The sequence below is a fragment of the Bactrocera neohumeralis genome, chromosome 3 (assembly GCF_024586455.1).
Source record: "Bactrocera neohumeralis isolate Rockhampton chromosome 3, APGP_CSIRO_Bneo_wtdbg2-racon-allhic-juicebox.fasta_v2, whole genome shotgun sequence".
In the NCBI taxonomy this organism is placed as follows: domain Eukaryota; kingdom Metazoa; phylum Arthropoda; class Insecta; order Diptera; family Tephritidae; genus Bactrocera; species Bactrocera neohumeralis.
The window spans coordinates 4,658,143-4,679,535 of record NC_065920.1 but is presented as its reverse complement, the minus strand read 5'-3'; the positions used below and the strand labels follow the sequence as shown (position 1 = coordinate 4,679,535).

General features: G+C 36.5%; 4 protein-coding genes across 7 annotated transcripts in view; 1 reads left to right on the top strand and 3 right to left on the bottom strand.

Annotated features, from left to right (window-relative positions):
- LOC126754110 (trans-1,2-dihydrobenzene-1,2-diol dehydrogenase) overlaps positions 1-6,110 on the bottom strand; it is a 239,468-nt gene extending 233,358 nt beyond the window's left edge. For all 4 annotated transcript variants that reach the window (XM_050466019.1, XM_050466018.1, XM_050466021.1 and 1 more), the window contains exons 1-3: positions 5,458-6,110; positions 5,029-5,387; positions 3,377-3,642 (exon numbers count right to left, since the gene is read on the bottom strand). In XM_050466019.1, coding sequence (XP_050321976.1) covers positions 3,377-3,642; positions 5,029-5,387; positions 5,458-5,827 — 995 coding nt within the window. In that variant the 5' untranslated portion in view covers positions 5,828-6,110. The remainder of the gene's footprint in view (positions 1-3,376; positions 3,643-5,028; positions 5,388-5,457) is intronic.
- Positions 6,111-6,160: 50 nt separating this feature from the next.
- Positions 6,161-8,956, bottom strand: LOC126754113 (trans-1,2-dihydrobenzene-1,2-diol dehydrogenase-like). The gene is made up of 5 exons (XM_050466024.1): positions 8,849-8,956; positions 7,963-8,205; positions 6,979-7,270; positions 6,662-6,908; positions 6,161-6,597 (listed from the first exon to the last, which is right to left on the bottom strand). The coding sequence occupies exons 2-5, from the start codon at positions 8,162-8,164 to the stop codon at positions 6,340-6,342; spliced, it is 999 nt and encodes a 332-aa protein (XP_050321981.1). The 5' UTR covers positions 8,165-8,205; positions 8,849-8,956; the 3' UTR covers positions 6,161-6,339.
- Positions 8,957-9,311: 355 nt separating this feature from the next.
- On the top strand, positions 9,312-10,324 carry LOC126754114 (transcription termination factor 4, mitochondrial). Its single transcript, XM_050466025.1, has 2 exons — positions 9,312-9,429; positions 9,486-10,324. The coding sequence occupies exons 1-2, from the start codon at positions 9,367-9,369 to the stop codon at positions 10,296-10,298; spliced, it is 876 nt and encodes a 291-aa protein (XP_050321982.1). The 5' UTR covers positions 9,312-9,366; the 3' UTR covers positions 10,299-10,324.
- LOC126754104 (trans-1,2-dihydrobenzene-1,2-diol dehydrogenase) overlaps positions 10,307-21,393 on the bottom strand; it is a 67,550-nt gene continuing 56,463 nt past the window's right edge. The window contains exons 2-5 of the mRNA XM_050466011.1: positions 11,406-11,660; positions 11,048-11,339; positions 10,722-10,968; positions 10,307-10,648 (exon numbers count right to left, since the gene is read on the bottom strand). Coding sequence (XP_050321968.1) covers positions 10,373-10,648; positions 10,722-10,968; positions 11,048-11,339; positions 11,406-11,660 — 1,070 coding nt within the window. The 3' untranslated portion in view covers positions 10,307-10,372. The remainder of the gene's footprint in view (positions 10,649-10,721; positions 10,969-11,047; positions 11,340-11,405; positions 11,661-21,393) is intronic.

The window sequence follows — 21,393 nt, the reverse complement described above, 5'->3', positions numbered from 1 at the left end:
TCAAAAAATATAAGAAGCCCCTATTTGATATCAAAATCAAATTGAAAAAGAATAATGAGCTGAATATTTGAATATCTTCAACACAAACATACACAAAAGTCTCTAAACTCTGCCTCCCAGTGTATTTGTAACTTTTTAAATCTACCTCCAAACCTTAAAAATTATTTTATTCTTCAAATTTTATTTAATTTTCATTTTAAAAATTATATTTTTTTTATTTGATTGTTATTTTAAAAATTATTTTTTTTAATTTTATTATTTTTTATATTAAATTATTATTTTTTATATTAAATTATTATTTTTTTATTAATTATTATTTTTTTTAATTATTATTTTTTTTAATTATTATTCTTTTATTAAATTTTTAAATTTTCGCTGTTCTCCTCTGCCTCAACACACATCTTTATTTTATTGTATGTACATATGTATGTAAGTTCTAAGTACTATTGCTTCCAACTAATTAGGCTACCACCGTTAGGCTACGGTAATTATAAATTTTTGTTTCAGATTATTAGCATAAGCTGGTCTAAATGAGTTAACTGATAATTATTACTATTATTATTATTATAAAATTATTTTTGCTGATTGGGGTAATCGGCGCAATGACACGATTTTTGAAATTAATAAAATAAGATTTCTGCTAAAAATATCATTGCGTTTTGTGTTCATTTTTTCCTTTGTTTTGCGGAATATTGACATTTATTTTTGTTAGTTTTTGTTTCTCCTGATTATATATAATTATAAGTTTTATAAACATAATATTAATTAAATAAATGTGTATACATAAAGTAAATTAAAAATTTTAATTTATTAAATTGAAAATAATATATTCAAAACTCAGTTACAAAATAACTTAGAATAGAAAATGTATCGGGTCGTTCACTAAGTAATTTCGTTTGATGACAACAGCAGATATTGCTGATATTTTCGCAACTAACTTCACACTTAACCGATTTACCGTTATATATTTGAATAGTAAAGCTTATATGACAAAAAGAAATATTTTTTTGGAATAATTTTTGCTTGGTGTTTGCTTATTTTCGAAGGTGGAAGATCGAAAACAACAATTTCGGCATATTCTACTGTTTTATTATCAAAAGGGTTAAAAACGCTCTTAGAGCAAAGGGATGATGGGTATGAAAGCAAGAAATGATGTGTGTGGGGAAGATTTATTGACCGAACGCCAACGCCAAAATTGGTTTGCAAACTTTCGTTCCAGCAATTTCAATCTAGAGGAAGCACCACATCCTAGAAGGACTCTTAAAGCCGATGAAAATCATCGAATAACAGCTTGAGAGAATGCTGAAGGACTGAATTTGCTACCACACACACCAACCATATGCTCCAGACTTGGCACCTTCGGACTATTACTTGTTTTTGTCTCTACACATTTTTTCTATGGGAGAACCTTCACCTCAAATTAGGACATCAAAACGACTCGGATCAGATTTTTGCCTGCAAAAATTCTATGAGCGGCGAATCAATATCCTGCTCGAGCGATGGCAAAAGGTATTGGATCAAAATGAATAAATAATTTCATACTTGTAAAATGTTTTACATAATGAAAAAAATTGTGTTTGAATTGCACAAAAAACAAAAGAAAATACATACTTAGTGAACAACCCAATATTAATAAATAATAGCACTTATAACACTAAAAAAAATTAAACGCTAATATATGTATATTAAAATGTATAATTAAAACAAAAAATAAAATTCAAATACAAATAAAATATAAAAGAAAACATAAATTTAAATAATAAAAACTAAAATAATATATAAAAATCCTTGAGAAGGAATAAGAAATAAATAAAAACAAATACCGATTAAAAAGCATTAAAAATTTACTTGAAATAAATTAAAACATAAACATTAAAATAATAAATAACAAAAAATAATAATGAACAATTTCTTCGGAGATTGTACCGTTGCCTACTTCAATAATCTATCTAAAATTTCATTCAGACATCTTGTTAAATAAAAAAGTTGTCTGTACAAAAACTGGATTTTGATCGATTTGGCAAAAAATAATTGCATAAGTTTAAATAACATTTTTTAAAATTAATGAAGAACAAACTGTAATAAAAAAATAATTATTACTAAAAAAAAAAACATATAAAAATAAAATAATTAAGAATAAATAATATTATTTCAAACTAATGAAGAATAAAATGCAATAAAAAAATAATATAAAATAAAAAAATTAAGAATAAATAATATTATTTAAAATTAATGAATTATTGAATATAATTATTAAAATAAAAAATAATAATTAAAGCATAAAATAATTATTCGAAAAAATAATAAATATTAAAAAAATTTAAATAAATGTTATTGCATTTCAAGCAAGTAATTTTTTATTGTATTAACGAACTAAGATTTTCATAATTTTTTTTCTATATGAGACTTACATTATTTAAAAAAATATATATGTATGTATATCTTGCCATTAAACTTTGCAGACTGCCGATTGTGCGTTAAATCGTTTTATTTTGTTTTTTTTTTTACTTTTATTTATTGTATGTATGTATGTACATATGTATGTATATTATATTCTACCCTACAAATTTAAATTAATAAAAAAGTATTTATTACACCAAATGATTATTTGTTCAATAATTATTATTTGTATTACTTTTGGAAAATTTAAATATTTATAAATCCCACACACACATGCTTAAGTAAATACTAAAATCTTTGTGTTAAGCAAGCTGTATTTTAAGCGAAAAATACCGTAAGGACACACATGCGAATTTGAAAATGACTCATAAAAACACACAGACATACAGCAGTTTGTATATACCCACCAACACACATATAAGTAAACCCCTAAGGGAATGGGGAACACAATTTCCAATAAAAGCAAATAAATACACTTTAAAAAATTGATTTTTAATTTACGAAATTGGCTACTTTTTTACAAAAGATAACAAAATATAATCTCAAATCAAGGCAAAGTCAAAAATACATACCTACATACACTAAGCTTTGTAAATATATTTAAAAACTAACTAGGATTACGTAGCAAACGATTACCGATAACAACTAGCAATTTACGTAGTTAAACTAAGTCTTTGGAGAATCAAAATCCAACAAAAACTTAAATAATAATAAAATAAAAAGCATAAAAATCTTAAAAGTTACTACAGATTAGCGTTAAATTATCAAAGCTACTGCAAAAACTGCGTGTAACGGTAAACGTTAATAGATACAAAAATAATTTCAACACCAAGTGCTGACAAAGCGGGTTATCTAGCTACTCAGGCTGTAAATAGTCACTACAACAACAACTACTTACATACATATATATTTATGTAATTCATGAGATTTACGAAAAGAAACTCTCAAAAACTAATTTCAAAGAACTTTCACTTACAAACTCAAACAAACAATATCGTCATAGTTAACACCAATTTGTCTGCGCATCTGCTCGGCGATTTGTAGCAACTCGAGACTTTGCGCATGCGTAAATAATGGACATTCGAGTAGGCGTTTCTCTATGCATCTGCGCACCTCTTCGGCTTCGTAGCGCAGGCCACAGGCGTTTGTGTTGTTGAATTCATATTTTGCGGTGGGCAACGGCCAAGTTTCGTTGACATTATTCGGTTTCGTTAACGATGTGCAGCACCAGTAGTTATTGAGCTGTAAATGAGAGGCAAAAAGAGAACAAAAATTTGAATGAAAGAGAGTAAAAAATTTTAAATGAAGGCGTGCAAACATGAAGGAAAATATGGCGGCAGAGAGAGTGAAAAGTTTGAAAAAAATATCACAAATTTTAAACATAATAATATTATAAAATTATTTTTATAAAGTCATGGCAACCCTGGATTTGAATATTTTTATAAATTTACTGTAGATTTGCACGCGTATCGCATGCGCAGTTGCATGTAGTAATAGTAATTTTTGGTAAGAATTTATGAAAATCGACTTCCAACGCCTGAAAGTATGCTTCTAAAAATCGAAAACATGGACTAAAAGCCAATTTCAAATTAAAGAAGGCAATACCATTGAATTAATTGTAAATATAATTTTAGTAATTGTTGAAAGATCAGTGAAGTGATAATTGTTGTTGTAACGGTATAAAAAATTACGTAAATTGCTGTTCCCATGATCGTCGAGCCTAAGTAACCGGAGCGAACTCGGTTTTATATCCGGCTAAGAACTCTCAACTCGACACCTTGCATCGAAATAACTCCACGAATGTTTTCTGCCGCTACAAAAACAAAAACATACACCAAATTGTATGGAGATATCCTAATATTACTTAGCCGGATATAAATTTTAGCTTGTTGCTGATGGTTGTGTTACGATATTAAATATTCCACAAATAATTATGCTTAATACCATCGAGTTGACAGTACTTGGACGGATAAAAATCCGTTTCCGTCCTGGTTATGTTGATCTGACTAACGTAGGACGGGACTAAAAACATTTACACAACTGAATTGTGAAGGCATTTTTCTGGATTCTGTATGCTTGTTGCAGCTCTCTGCTCGGCTGTGGAATCGTGTGCAAAAACTCAGCACAAGTAACTGTAAAGGGAGGAATTTTGAAACTATTGAGTTTCGACTGCAATAATTTTGACTTCAACCACGAAGTCGGCGTATTTTGGGTTGTTACAAGAATAATATTTTCCCATTAAAAGTTTTCGATTTTAAGTTGTATTTCACATAACCTAAAAACTTTATTTCCATATTATAACCGACATTTCACATTTGGAGGTCATGAAGTCTTAAGCTGCCACTTATCTCATCTCTCATCAATATTTAGCAAATAGTAATTCAATAATAACATACTTGTTGAGCAACAACAACAATCCCATCCATTAAACAACACAAAGAGATAAGGCCGATTTCGTCACAGCACATATCTAAACAGTTGAAAGCTATTACCGCACATAAGTGGAATATATGTATGTATGTATTTACCATAAGTAGCGAGCCGATACTTGTACCATTTATCAATCAATTGCAAACAAAAACAAAAAATCACAATTAAAGTGGATGATAAAAGCATGCAAGCACCAACCTTGATTTCACCCTTGCTGCCCAACAACTTGGCGCAGTTTTCCAAGTTCTCCAAACCCGAAATGCAAGCAGCCAATTTGCGATTCTGACCATAATCCAAAATGAATTCACATTCCACATCGACACCAACATTATTCAGCTGAGCATTACACTTAACATGCAGCGGCGCACAGCCGTAGATGAGCTGTCCCAATTGCAGCGCATACAAGCCAAGTTCCAGCGTGATGGAGCTGCCCAGTGAGCGCTCCACATACGCTGGACAGCCGTGCTGCACTTGTATGTGTGTTATCTCGCCAACAGAATCGGACTGCAGCAGTTCATGGAGGCGTGCATAGCTGGGAAAGCAGCGCGACCACATGCCTGCAGCACAAAAAAAAAATAAAGAAAAAATTAAATTTCGCTCAAACACTCTAGACACACTCAAACGCACCTTCCATCAGGAACACATTGCGCTCCTTTGCCACCCGGTAGAGCTCTTCGGCTTGTGGCACACTCAAACACAACGGTTTCTCACACAACACATGCTTGGCGCGCTCCAACATTAGGCGCACCACACGATAGCGATAGGCATTCAATGTGCCCACAAAGACCACATCGACGTCCGCGTCCAGTGACAAGGCGTCGAAACCGTCATAGCACTTCGGTATTTCGTGACGTTCGGCGAAATCGCGAGCACGTACCATTTCCACATCAGCCACAGCCAGCACGGTATGCTGGCTGTCTTCGATGGTGGACAAGGCGTTGACGAAGTCGTGCGTTATGCGAGTCGCTGCGGCGATACCCCACTTAAGCATTGGCATAATGTTTGTATGCGGATGTTTGTATGTATTTTTTGGTATATCTTTCGCAGTTATACGCTAGACGGCCTTTGAAAAACTAAGCAACACCATTTTACACGCTGCAAATTAGAGGCGTTGGACTAATGTGATGCAACGGTCGGTTGTGCCGTTATCAATGCAAATAATCTTGAGTACTGCATTAATGTATGCATTAGCACTTCAATGTATGTATGTATGTACGTAAATTTGATTTAAATTTATTTTAGTGTTATTGATTATGCACCAACAACAAATTGCGCTGTCAGTTCAAAGTAAAAAAAAAAAAAAAAAAACAAAAAAAAATAGTACGTATAATTAAGGTTATCATTTGAACTGTTTTTAGCAGCAGGTAATTGAATGCCAAGCATCTTTGTTTATTACGTGCAAAAACGGTAAACTAATTAAATCACTTTACATTTTTTTTCTTTTGTCTCAAAGACATTGCTTATATAAAAATGTATATACATAAGTATAAAACAAATTCATTTACGTCATTATTGATCTTCGGGGAAGACTACACCGATTTGACGTCTGATGTCATCCTGTACTTTGGCAATAATCAAACTGTCGTTATGTGTAACAAACTCGTTTTCGGTTTTACCGCTTAGAATGGTTTTACGTGTGGCCTCGGCTTCATAGCTCAAACCTTCAGAATTTCTATAATTTGTAGTAAGTTTAGCCTTTGGTAGTGGCCATTCCTTTTCTTGACCATCGACGTCAACAATTTTTGTGGGAGACCAGAAGTTGTGGATCTGTTATGTAAGTTAAAAGTAAATGTTAAAAACTGTAAAAATTTAAATTCAAACAATAATTTACCGTAATTTGGCCTTTGGTGCCCTTGAAGATCGCTCTGTTCGCCAGCTCTTCCTTGGCGCCGAACGTCAGTTTGCCAACGCGTCCACCCGAATATTGTAATTCGGCTTCAACATATTTATCCACGCCATCTTCGTTGAGTTCTCCCTTGGCAATGACCTTTTCTGGTGCTTCTTGGAAGCCCCATTGTGATGCTTGAATGGTATAAACACCCAAATCCAGCACGACGCCACCACCCAAATCTTTCTTACTACAAAAAGAAAGCGCAATTGTAAAATAAAACAATGCATTATTTCAATATTTCATATAATAACACTTACGTTAAACGATCAACACCACTCAAGTCGAAGCCGAATGCAACTTCCACTTCTTTAATTTCACCCAAGGCGCCGTTTTTGATTTGCTGGCGTGTGTACTGATAGGCAGGGAAGAAACGCGACCAGATTGCTTCCATAAGGAAAAGCTTTTTGCTTTTGGCAAGATCAGTCAGTTGCTTGGCTTGCTTGTAATTCATGCATAACGGTTTCTCGCACAAAACATGTTTGCCATGTTCGAGAAAGAGCGAAGCAATTTCCAAGTGCTGTGGATTCAAGGCACCAACATAGACAACATCTGTGGATGAATTCAAAAATATTAGTAATCGAACACTTAGCTGAGTCGTGAGTTCGAGTATTGACAAACTTCTTTTGATTTATATTCAATATTATTTTTTCAAATTATCACATTATTTGTATATGAAGCTTAAACTTCCTTAAGGGGCATATATGCCTAGTGTGGAATTTCTACTAAAATATGTTTGTATTTTTTTCATAAGTAGAGTAGCTTTAAAAACAGCACTTTACAATTTTATTTTAATTTTTAAATTTTTTTCTCGAACAACATTTTTTTGAATTTACTGCAATGTTACTCACGGAAAAATTATCCGATCACTAACGAATTGTTTGTAGTTTCGTATACGTTGTAATAACCTACCGGTTTCTTGATCTGATCGAAAATCGAACTTTGGTAGGCCTAAATCACCAAAAGTTTTTTCTTTTTTTTTTAACTATCTCCTAGCAAAAATCTACACTGTAAACTTAAGAGGTGCTAATTACGCCATTTTAAGTTGAGTATGCGTTGAATTTTAATGAACAAGTACTAATCAAACAATATTTCAAGTGTATGGAAAAATTAACTTAAATTTGTTCGAAGTATGAAAATAATATGCACTTATAAAGTATTAAAAATATTTCTTGCAACAATTCACTTCACTAATTTTATATTTTGTTTCACGGCAGCAATTCCAAAGCAATTTTTTTACTCACCAACATCAGCAAATTGAGCCAATTCCTTGTAACTACCAAATGCATTTGGGATGTCATGTGTCTTGGCGAATTCTTCCGCACGATCCTTTTGACGTGCCGCTATGGCGACAAGTTTGTGATCACTCGCTGGCAGTGTGCTCAAACCAACGGCAAAATCGTGGCTAATTTTACCAGCAGATGCAATACCCCAACGCAAAGCCATTATAATTTATTATATATTAAAGCGGAGTAGAAAGCTGTAAGCTGTTAGAGAATAAAGTTAAAACTGAATGAATTTACTCGAGTAAGTTTATTAAATAGCAAAGTAATCTACACCAATTGGTAAGATAATAACGCACACGTAGCATTTTATTGCTACTTTCTTTGCTATTGGGTTTTGTTGTTTTGAGATAAGGAGCGCTGCGCTCACTGATATAGTATGCCAACTAATGATATGGGTTTTTGAAGTGACCCCTTCCGAGTAACACAATAAAAATTTATATATACTACTTTACGTGCACTTGCATACGAACATATTTTGTTGCAAATTTTGATATTAAATATTAGTACAAGCATAGATCAATGAATTCGATGAATTTCACAACACCTTCCATAAACATTAATGTCAAAACATCTGAGTGGAAAGTTCCCCTAGATAATTTAATATCACAAAAAAAATTTAAATAAAAAAACGGCATGAAATGTTAAAACAACAAAAACAGCTGTAGATTATCACAACTTCAACCGGTATAGCGTACAACTTCTTTTCAAGGTCATTGAAAGCATATAATACAAACAGCTACATTAACTACTGCTAATTACTAGAATTGAACATTACTATACTTAACCTAATAAATTAATTTAAAACAAAATGCTCTTATAAAAAATAATTTCATACTCAACTTACATTTATGTTAACTTTACGCACAATTAAAATATATTTTGTGCAAATTTGATATTTTTCTGCTTCTTCTAACGAGTACAGAATTCCAACTTCACAATAGCATGTGCCAAAGAGATGCCAGAAGATTTAGTTTGAAGATCTTGCGTCGAAGAAATAATGAATCAGGAATCAATTTTTTTAGTGCATTATTTCGCGAAACCGTTCATGAAAAATTATTTTTAAATGTTTAATCCTAAATGAAGGATTTATTTTTAATTTTTCTCACAAATACCGTATCAAGAAAAAAATATAATTTTAGTACCAATCTTTTTAAAAATTAAAATAAAAAAATTAAACATTTTTAATCCAAACCCTGATTATATCTTAAGAAATGTTTATGGATTAATTAATAAATAAACTTTTGATTAATTTCTAATCAGCTGATTTACATTTAATATGATTGGGCATTCCTCTTGGTCAGCTGTTGAATTCGCCGGATTGTTACATATGTTCGCTCGCACTCAACAATACAAACAGACGTAATGTTTCGAAGATATTTAATTAATTTCAGACAAAATGTGGAATTTATGCACAGAAATCAACAGGTAAACTATATGACAAATAATTTCTATTATTTTGTTATTCATATTTTGTGCATTAGTTTATACAACGGCAGTTGACACCATTGCGGTACGTCGCTGCAGCGCCTGAGGAGCAGACACAACTGGAACAGTCGCATATTGAGGAAGCGGTACGTTTGAATCCACTGCTGTCCCGAGTACCTGAAGCGCAATGGCAAAAGACACATGAAACTTTCTTGAATCACGGCTTAAATACAAGCAACTTTTTGCGCATTGCCGTTGGCAATCCGGATGTGCTTGCACGGCCAAAACAACGTATAATCGATGCGTTTGAAAACTGGCGGAGCTGTCAATTCGGTGAGAAGTTGCTTTTCTTGCTGCTAACGAAATATCCAGAATTATTGAACGTAAGTGACGGTTTACGCTTACGCAAACATATAAGTTACTTGAAAACATTTGCGGGCACAGATAAGAACGTTTGGAAGTTGCTCATGAACTGCCCCGATCTTATGGAACAGTCAGAACATCGTATAGAAGAAAAAGTAAATTATTTAAAAGAAGTAATGCGCATTGAAATACCCGAAATTATTAAATCAGAAGCGTTGTCGAAACCATTGGAAGAGATACGTTGTCGACATGTTTTTCTGGAGCGGTTGGGTTTGTTTGTGCCACGACCGTTAAAAGCAAATCCAGATGAGCCTTCGAAAAACCCACGTTTATACCAAATAACCAACACATCGGAGAAGACATTCGCCACCAAGGTTTGTCATGTCACGCTGATAGAATACGAGGCATTTAAAGAGTTATACGAGCGTGAATTGCAACGAGCAGAAGATGATGCTGAAGAAGATGAAGATGAAGAAAGGGAGGGGAAAAGGGGATACAAAAAGTGAAATACATTGTATTGTTGAACATACAACTTGTTGTTTTAATAGACTTTCAGTTAATTTTTTAATTTGTTTTTGAACTATTTAAAGAAATTCGCCACTGCATCCTCTGTGTAAATTACACCCAATTGTCGACGTATTTGATCCTCAATATATGATAATTCCAAGCTTTCCTTGTGCGTGAACAAATCGCTTTGCGACTTGTGCTCCGATATGCAGCGACGCACCTCTTCTGCTTCAAAACTTAACGCCAAGCGGTTGGGAAAATACGTAGACAAATCGCTTTTAGGCAATGGAAACGTTTTTTCCGCACCGTTAACGTCCAAAATCTTCACCGGACACCAATAGTCCGGCACCTATTGAGTTGTGAAATAAAAATACGAAATTACATACCTTGATTTGTATCAAAACAAACAACAGCTAGCTCACAGTTATACAGCCTTTTGTGCCTTGTATTACCGCCTTATTGTCAAAACGTTTCGTACTACTCAACATAATCTCTGCTGCACGTCCCAGACCGAATTTCATGCATATATTCGCCTCTTCATCGACACCATCCTCATTCAGTTTGCCATTGGCGGCGACGTTGGACGGCGCATAACCAAAGACCCACAATGCAAACTGCAGCGCATAGACGCCTAGTTCCAGTGTTACGCCACCACCGAGACTGCGACGCCTGCGAAAAAATACAACAAAATACGTTACATGTTGTTCATATGTTCATTCGAACCACTAAATAGTTTACAATAACTCACATTACACGCCCCACCTTCTGCATGGGCAAGCCAAGTGTACACTTCACGTTGAGCACATCACCCAAGGCGTCCGCCTCAATCTGTTTGCGTATATATTGGTAGGCGGGCACACAACGTGACCATATGCCCTCCATGAGGAAGCAGCCTTTGCTATGCGAGTGTCCAATTAGCTGCAGCGTCTGGTCCTCATTCATGCAAAGTGGCTTCTCGCAGAGCACGTGCTTGCCGTGGTCCAGCATCATGCGACAGATCTCCAGGTGGAAGGGATTAAGGGACGAGATGTAAACAACATCTATTGGTGTCGGTACAATATACACTTTAGTTCTGATATCGATTTCCATCATACTTTGTTACTCACCAACATTTGGGCTGCGCGCCAATTCTTGAAAGCTATTGTAGACGTGCGGTATGTTGTGTTTGGCGGCGAATGCTTGCGCCACTGAATGATAGGTGGATGTGCAAGCGGTGACCACGTGATGCTGATATGGCAGCACTTTCAGTGCGGTGACGAAATCATCGGCTATTAAACTCACCGGCGCCATGCCCCAACGTAAAGGTTTGGCAGTTTCGGCATTGCTTTCGGCGTTTGGTTTGGCGTCGCGGCAAGGACATACTGAAAGGCACAGACGAAGTTTTTAATTAGACAAATTAAAGTTGTATACGTTTTTTCTATTGTCAAAATGAACTAAAATTCCTGTCGGAGCAAAATATCTTCAAAGTATAGACAAATGCAAATTCAAACTAAATCTCGGTATGCCAGATATGGTTAAGAAATGTTTATAATGCCCCGTCCTATTGACTGTTAGTTTCATTAAGAAAGCTTGCTTATTATCAGAAGTACGTGCTTTAAAATTGACCTAGCAGAACTTTCAATTAGTGCTGGGAAACATTAGGATCCATAATCACCAATTGTTCCATTAATTCTTCAATGAGCTCACTATATAAACTTCATCACCGAGTTTTACGTTTCGGGTAAAGCGAGGGAAGCAAAGAGACCTCCTGATCATACCCTCCCCTGACAATCGGGTCTACGAAACCGGAATGGACCCAGATTCATATCCGTCCAAGGATTGTCAACTCGGCAGCATTTCAGGGATGATTTCTCCCGCTACAAAAACAACAAAAATCTCTTGGCCATATAACCATTTCCCTATTTCCAATACTTTGAGGTGATTTCTTAGCAGCAGTCACTTCTGCAATCCGAGTGCATTTCGAGAATGCACCAAATTCTCCAAAATTTATCATATTTTCGGAGACCCCGCATTCATTATAGGATACCATTCGACCGAATAGACCACGTCCAGCACGCAGTGAAGAAAATATAGCGGCGGAGATCAGAGTGTACACGAAGACTGTGGAGAGTCGAGCAACTCGGAGCAACTCGGACTGGAACGACTTACCGCATTTTAGGTCGACCTTTCTAAGCGACATTGCTCGCTCAATGTGCTCTTGAAAATCTGAAGTTTTCGAGCCTAATTTTGTTAAGCGGTGATGCCAATTTATGGCTCCATTGGGTATGTAAACAAGCAAAATTGCCACATTTGAGACGAAGAGATTTTCGTTTTGGCGTGGCTTGTGTGCTGGTGGAACCATTGATCCATATTTCTTCAAAAATGATGCCGGTGAGAACGTAACCGTCAATGGCAACCGTTATCGTGCCATGATAACCGACTATTTGATGCCTCAAATTGAAGCTGATGATCTCAGCGACGTTTGGTTTCAACAAAACGGCGTCACTTCCCACAGATCGTATCAATCAATGGATGAGCAGATAATTTTACGTCGATTGGCCACCAAGATCGGATCAGGATATGCAAAGTCTAAAGCCTATGCGGACAACACCTGCTTCGATTCAAATCTTGGAGCAAAATATCAAGCGTGTCCCACGCCAGTAACCAGTCAAAATGCTCGAACGAGTCATCGAAAGTTGGACTCAACAGATGGACCATCTGAGACGTAGCCGCAGCCAATATTTAGAAAATAAATCTCAAAGAATGTAATTTTGACAGATAATAAGCATTCCCTATCAAATTTTAACTTTCTGAGTTCTTTATCATTTCTTATCATTGAAGATCTTCCTAACTATTGAAGCTCCACTTGGCATCTATTAACTTGAAGAAGTTCTATTCAGATGTCAATCCTTCCTTTCTTAGTGGGGGATATTTTACATAAACTATTAATTTCTAACTAGTATCGATACTCTAGAAAACTATTTTGTAAAATATAATCGGTTCCAATGAGTTTATACGGGTATTTTCTAAAGCATTAGCGCCTAGTAGACATATATCCGATCTAAACAAAATTTAACCGGTGCACTTTGGTTTTAACGTCAGCATTTTATTGAAAGAACCTAGAGAGAACTTATTCTAAGGCAATTGGAATTGGAAGACTGCTCTAAGGCCTCGTCAATTTAGAGATTTTAGTGTTCGAATTTCTTTGGAGGACCATAACCCTGGTCGGTCCTACACCAACGTGTCAGGATTCTTTCGATGCCTTTTGCACTGGCGGTCTTCGGCTTCACTTAAAAGCCAGTTTTCTTCATAGACCGCTGTGGCTGTAAAGACTTCATTAGTGTGATTTCAATATCGCTGCATAGAATTTTCGCATTGTCGGCCAATATTTCAACGCGCTCTTCGGACCCACATAGTTTCTGCGCAATTAGAAATTAATTATAAGCCATTGAATTTTCATCAGCACGCACAAGCAGTTTTGTGCATTTGATTTGATAATGTACGCAAGTTGTTGACCATTTGTCAGCACGCCACCGAACTCGCCCCCCTCTCGGTGCTAAGCGCTGCTACCATTTACAAACAACAACTCGCGTTTTGTCTCATTAATCCGCGGCGCAAAATGCATACAAAATGAGCGAAACCGTTAGGCCAGCAAAGCGGAGTACCGCACAACACGGACGACGACGACGGCGACGACGGCGACAAGTGAAAATGCGCGAAACAATTTAGCTGACAAGAATGCGTAATTCACCACTTCTTTCTTGGGTGAAATATTTGAACGAAAATAAATTTTGAAACAAAAACAGGAAAAAAAAATCGAAGACACGTCTCAAAAGTGACAAAACAATTTGTAGCGCTTTTGGCAACGGACAACGAAAGTGACCGACCAAAAACGTGAAAAACAACAACAAATATATTGTTAGAAATTTATTTCGCCAATATTTAGAAAATTTTGAAAAGTGGAAAAATACAAAGGAAACAGCAAGCAGTGGGGTGCCAGCCAACGCAGAGAGTGTTATGAACGTCGACACGTACTATGCAAATGTGCGTGCGCATGCGCAGAAGCGTTCGTGTATATGTGCGTGAGTGTGTGGGTACATGCCAAAAAGAACACGCGGCTGCTAATGACAAATTTGCTAATTGAAAGTGAAAGTTAGATTTATAAGCGCAAGAAGCCAGGCGGCCACGACCGCGAACGCGAACGCGACGCTTTCAGCCGCTTTCCGCATTGCATTAACGATCAATAACTCTATACATACACATCCATACATAAGGCGGCACGGTATTGCACGGCGTGCTTGCGCTTGCGCTTTGGCATTGGTCAATGGTCATTGAAGAAGCGCATTTTACGGCGAAGAATTCCATCTGCGTTGGCTTCTTTCGAGTTGCTCCTCACGGTGTTTGGCTTTGTTTGTATTTGTATGTGTGTGTGCTTGTGCGCAACAGCTGGTGGACCAACTGGCTGCAGCGTTCAAAGCCATAAGTGCGCCATGTCGCAGTTGCCACTTTGCCACACCAAATACGCGCAGTCATTCGTTGCATGCAACGCAGCTAAGCAAATATGACTAATTATGGGGGAAGCAGTCGGCAGCAGCAATGCAGGCGTTCAATTGCTGGCTACACACAACAATGCAGCAGTTGCAGCGGGCAGTAGGTGGTTGCTGCTGCAAATGCACGTTATTGTAGTCGAAGATTTTTCTCTCTCACACACACATATATCTACTTGCGTCTCACATATACAAACTATAACCGAATCCATTCAAAGAAGTATATATTATATATCCGCAGACATACAGCTGTAAGGCTTTGTAGGTCCCAGAGCTGATACAGTTACGCAAAATCTATGCCCAGCAGATGCAACTCTGACCGGGTCTATTGACATTGTCTTTGTTTTCGGTATTTTTTGTTGTTGTAGTGTAAGAAAACATTTCCCAAATAGTTTTTATATGTAATTGTTGTGGAGGTGACAGTTCATGGACGGCTGAAATCCAGGTCCGTTTCGATTACGTAGATCCAACCGCCATGAAAATTGGTGCCGAGTCGACAGTCCATGGATGGATGAAGTCCAGATCCGTTTCGATTACATAGGTCCAACCGCCATGGGAACGGAACGTTTTGGACTTGCAATATTCAGTTATGCTCTCCAAAAATTCAAAGGAACGTGAAGAAGGATGTAAGTTCTCAGAATCTTCAGAACCTGCGGGTTGGAGAACCATAAAAAAACGTTAACCCGTTATACTGCACATTCAGGAACCGCGGAGCCATTTTTGAAAATGTTACACAAGGTTTGTGTGAGTGTACACAAGATCCCGGACTCACCTGCCTTACAAACTTTACCGAAAACATTAGAAGACAGAAGAAATACTATCACAAAGCTTCTTCTTCTTGATTGGCGCAAACCGCTTGCGCGGTTTTGCCGAGTTTACAACATCGCGCCAGACGTTCCTTCTTTTCGCTGCTTGGCGCCAATTGGAGTTATCATGTGCAGCCAGGTCCTTCTCCACCCGGTTTTTCCAACGGAGTGGAGGTCTTCTTCTTCCTCTGCTTCCCTCAGCGGGTACTCCGTCGAATATTTTCAGAGCTGGAGTGTTTTCGTCCATTCGGACGACATGACCTAGCCAGCGTAGCCGCTGTCTTTTAATTCGCTGAACTATGTCAATGTCGTCGTATATCTCATACCGCTCATCGTTCCATCGAATGCGATATTCGTCAAGGTCAGACCATAAATCTCTCGAAAACCTTAACGTCGAAAACTCATCAGATATTGTCTTCGTCCATGCCTTTGCAGCACATAGCAGGACGGGAATTGAGTGAGCTTAGATACATTAGTCAGTTCTAGATCTGAGTTGGTGGTTCCAAACAAGCTTTAGAGGGGTGAGAGAACATGATAGCGATATAGAATCAAAGTCTTTTGCTGGCTTAAGCTATGGCGCAAAGCTCATCGCTGAAGTAGAAATTGATTTTCGAATAGAACTCATTCAATCTACGTAAATTTCAAGACTCTTATGTGAGCCAACCAAAGCTTGATGCTATAAGAGAAGCTGGGAATCAAAAACTGATCTACTTAGATCGAATTCGAAGAGAACTATTTTAATGTGAAATAACTTAAGCTGAAATATATCACGTGACCTACATTCTTTGCAAAAATAAAAAAAAAACGTGCTCAGAAACAGTGAGGACAACGCATGGACCTCTCCATAAGGAACCAAATGAAAATTGACTCGTGTTCTCTCAATATTTCTAATCGAAGTGAGATGAAACGCTGATAAAAGGAATTATTTCGACAATCGCATAATAAAATAATATTGATGGGAAGCCACGGAAGCCTGTATATTGTATCGATATGCCACAAAAACAGGTACTTTCGTCTATTTTCTTTGCTGTTTGCTTGCCTGACTCGTACGCGCAATTTTCCATTTCATTCATCACTACGATGGTCACACACACACACACACACCAGCGAAACGTGTATTTGGCACTCGTACTCATTACCACCATACATCATTACGTCGCTGCTAATAGCAGCAATTACTCCGTGCCTGTTGTTGAATTCGTTGCTACTGCTGCTGCTGCTGTTGTTGTTGGCAACAACACCCGCAATTTCGCCGATTCCAGGAAAATTATTGAAACTGCGCATGCGTACTCGGTTTTACTTTGTCACATATGCAAAATGTACAATTAGAAAGAGTGGATGAATTGGTGCGAGACTTATGAAGAGTATTTAGAAAGAGGTGAAGGAAGTTGGTACTTATGGGATTTGGATGAATGTCGAAATAAGCTGATTGTACTTAGGCATCAATTTACAAAACAGGGACTTTTAAGAGTTCTGGACCGTCTTCGAAATTTTATGAAAGATTTTTTATGACTGGAAGGTTCTTTAGACCGACCAAACATTCGGTGATGAGTGGAGTCCGGTATTGGCGCTCGGTGAAGAAACTACTCATATTCCGTATATGCTACACCTGTAAGAGATTCGAGAGAGACTATTAACTCTCATAAGGAGGCTTTAAGACTTTAGAAGACCGCCAAAAGAAGTTGAAGGCGTTGATCATATCGTTCATGACATGCTTCAAGTCCATGGAAACGATAACAAAATTTAATTAACTGTTTTACGAATGTGTTCTTGTTCTCCAAATGTGACTCTCGGAGACTTTTCCAGATTCTGAGAACTCAAAAAATCACTCGCTAGAAATAATGAAATGGTAAAAGCCGAAATTGAAGTCTACTTTCAAGTAAAAGCTTATTTGTAACTGTAATGGTATCAAAAAGGCGGACGAACGCAAAAATCGGTTTACTACTATATATTAAGTCGTTGGTAACTATATTGAATAATAAAATCGAATGTTGGGAAAAGAGTTATTTTCCTTTAAAAGTTTGATACTTTTCTATAGATATAGCATATATAGCTGATATTTTACATACATGTAAACATTTAAGTACAAACTGATTCTGTTTCAGAAGTTCATAAAAGTTTCCGGGTTCGTTGCTTAAGTCTTTTGTTTCATGAGCAAAGTTTAGCTTTAAGCAGCAGCCACTTTAAAGCACTTTTAAACCAAAATAATTGCAAGTTGACATGCATATCATCTGATAAAATCGATCATGCTAGGCACATACAAATATATATATGCTACATAAATACTCATATACATACATACACACTTTTATACAAACAAAAATAGAAATGTATGAGTGCTATTCCATTTACGCCTCACACTTTCCTTTTCGACCAAATTTGCGTACAAAGTAGTAATGTGCCATTGTCGTTCATCACAACAAAAATAATAACAACAACAATTTTATTCACTAACACAACTACACACTCTACGCCTTCGGCTAACCGAAGAAGCTAGTGCGTTTGCGGCAAAAGCAATAAAATTAAAAAGCAAATCATTTTCGAGTTGTTGACGGACATCTCCACGACAAATAAAAATACAAATGGTGCATGCAGCGGGGGCTGTGATAACAACAATTGGAAACGCACAAACGCATATGCAGAATTACTTTCCTGCTTTGAGAGCGGAGTATAGTCGATCGTCAGTAGGAGCAAGTGAGCAAGTTGCTTCGTGGATGTTTTGGTTTTTCGATAAACAAATTAAAAAAATAATTTAGAAGTAGCTGAGGCATCAAGAATATAATAGATGGTATGTTACATGCTAGAAGATAAACCGTATAAAAACCATCAGTTGGTCAGCTAATCTCACTTAAGTGTAGTAAAATTAGAGGAAAGATGCTTCTGCGTAGAGATAATCATTGCTTGCTTTTTAGACTTCTTTTATCCTTTTGTAGTGTAGGGGAAGTTTGACAGTTCAGCATCAAAAGCGTTAAACCTTTACTATTTAGGGTTTACGTATTTCAAAAAATCGATTTTTTACTATCTTATTAAATTCTACAACACCTCTAGAATATTGTCCTAAACATTCAAGTTGATCCGAGTAATAGTTTCGGAGATACAGCCTTGATAACTTGTGTACTCGAGGCTGACTAGGCTTAATCTTTAATCGCCTTTTTCTAGAAAATGTGTTTTTGAAGTCGGTTGGTAAGATTTCTCGAGATCAAAAGAACCGATCTTCATGAAATTTTACACAGGTTTTTGAGATAATATTAAAAAAAAAAAATTCGCGAAATTTTCACTGAAATTTTATTTTTTTTGTAAAAATGTGCGCCAAAAATCCCATTTTTTCAAAGTTTTTTTCCTTCGTCCATGTTCTAAATTAAAGTTTTAACTTAAACATGTATTTTTCACTTTAGATAATCTTATAAGGAGTTATCATGGCCGAGTTTAAAATATTTTTAATATTAATTAATTTTAATCATATCAGTCTAACAATAAAAAATGCTTTGTTTTTTTCTGAGAAAATCCACGTAACACCTTAAAATGGCAAGTGTTCATCGTTCACTTAGTTTACTTGAGACCTAGCCGTTTCATGGCAGATTGAAAAAGGCAAGAGAACTCTCATCCGCCCCTACAATGATTCGTTGGTGCCCTTTCCTTGCAATCTGCTTAACATTGAAGTTCCCAGCAATTTAGGCACTAGCTCAGAAATGTGTTTTATGATCCAATCGAATGTAAACGCAAGAAATGCTTAACTGTTTTTGGTAGAACAATCCAAGAGTAATGGGTCAATAGCTGTCTCGCTATCGGTGCCTACTTCTCTGAAAGGGACTTCTAAACAATCTCCCTGAAGCTAGCCACTTCTAAGGTCAATACACTGTAGAGTTCTGGAAACTTAAAACTAAAGTTGATATAAAGTTCGTGATCTTAACTTTCACTTGAGCTTCGAACCGGAAATTTAGAGCAGCAGGCAAAAGGACTTTAAAATTAAGATCAGTCATTAAATAACCTTATAATTAGAGTATACGTCTAAAATCCCAAAAATTTTACAAAATTTGATATACGTATAAAGTAGTTAGTTTATGGAACTTAATCGTCATTGCAACTCGCTAGATGATCAACTACTGAAAAGTGGTATTCATGCGAAATAATTCACTCACAGTCCTACAGGGCAATCATTAGCTAATAACTACCAGTCGTCTTAGTAAACGATGTAGATAAATATTATATAGAAAAGCGCTTTATGCCAACCGATTGACAAACTGAAAAGTGTGCCCAAGCACCGCTGATGGATCAGCAGAATTTGTGAAATGCACGCATTTTAGTTCAAACTACAATTATACGAATTTGCATTATGAGAAATGGGCAGCCAGTAGTTGGCTGGCAGCAGCAGACAAACACAAACTGAAAACATATATAGATGTGTGTGTGCTGTTGCACTCATAATTGAGTTTTATGCGAACCCACTAAACGCGGGAGAACGTGCTGGTATGCGCGGGGTGTGGCTAGGTTTGGGTGTAGAGTCTGTCACACTTTTGTTTTTGTCGAAAGTGTTGTTTTCTTTTAGCAGCAGCAGCACAAGCATGTAAACCTAATAACTACTAGTTCGCTTGAGACATTGTTTATTTGTTCAGCGCGTCTTTATTGGTTTTGTTATGCTCTCTTATTGCTTTTGTGAAGGAAGTGTGCATTTGCAATGCGCAAAACAACAACAACAGCCATGAAAACAGTTGTTTAAACTTTTAATTTTTCTCTTGTTGCTGTTTTAGAATGCACCCAATGGACGCGTTTATCGATTGACACAGCTAATTTTCGCTTAGAAGTCGAGTTTCACTGAATTTCGCAGCCATTGTCCGTCTTACTTTCACTCAATATAGAAATGTTTGTTGTAGTTGTTGTTGCAATGGCCGACAGTTAGTTTTTGAGATATGGTAAAGTGACAACACTTTGATGGACATTATAGAAGTAATCTCCTATACTTCCGATTATGAAATTCCACTAATCTTGGATAAGACATTGGAGCGGACATGAAAAGTTTTCAGAATTTTAGTTGGTAAGAAAGTAGGCCCCAGAACATAATTGTCATCTCCTGCTTGAAATATGGCCTATGAGAAAGCGTTTGCTCACTCCAGACAGTGTGTGACATATCTGCTACACATCTTCATCATCGACGAAGCAGGTACACACCAGAGACCAAGGGACAGCCAGACAGGGAAAGTGTGGAGTTCACATAGTGAATCTACTTTATGTATTTAGGTGTGATCTTGAGCAATTACAAGAAGTAGGGCAAAAAAATATATGTATGGTAAATAACGGGGTTTTCAATAGGGACGCTACAAAAGTCTTTTGACATTTCCTATAGAAAAGTTTGCCCTTTTATCATGGAAAGATATACGATCCAACCATGAGTCGAAATTTACTACCTAACTTCGGAATCAGAGGCCTCAACTTTAAGAGCAATTTCTTCCTTCAGATCAACAATTGAACGTCTAGTGAAAAAATCCACAGGCACAGTACACAATCTTCCCATGCCAGTGAGACAAAGAAGTGTCCGTAGTGTCGAGAATATTGCTGCCGCCAGCGCATCAATTTATGAACACCCAATCAGTCTCTCACACTTCGTTATAGCGTTGGGTGTGTGTGACGTCGTTGTCGCAAATTTCGCGAAAAGATCTTGGTCTAGATTCTACAAGATGAAAGAACTGAAGCCTTTGACCACCAGAATCGTCGAATGTTCGTAAATTGTGCTGAGAAACAACTTCAAAATGATCCGGATTTTCATC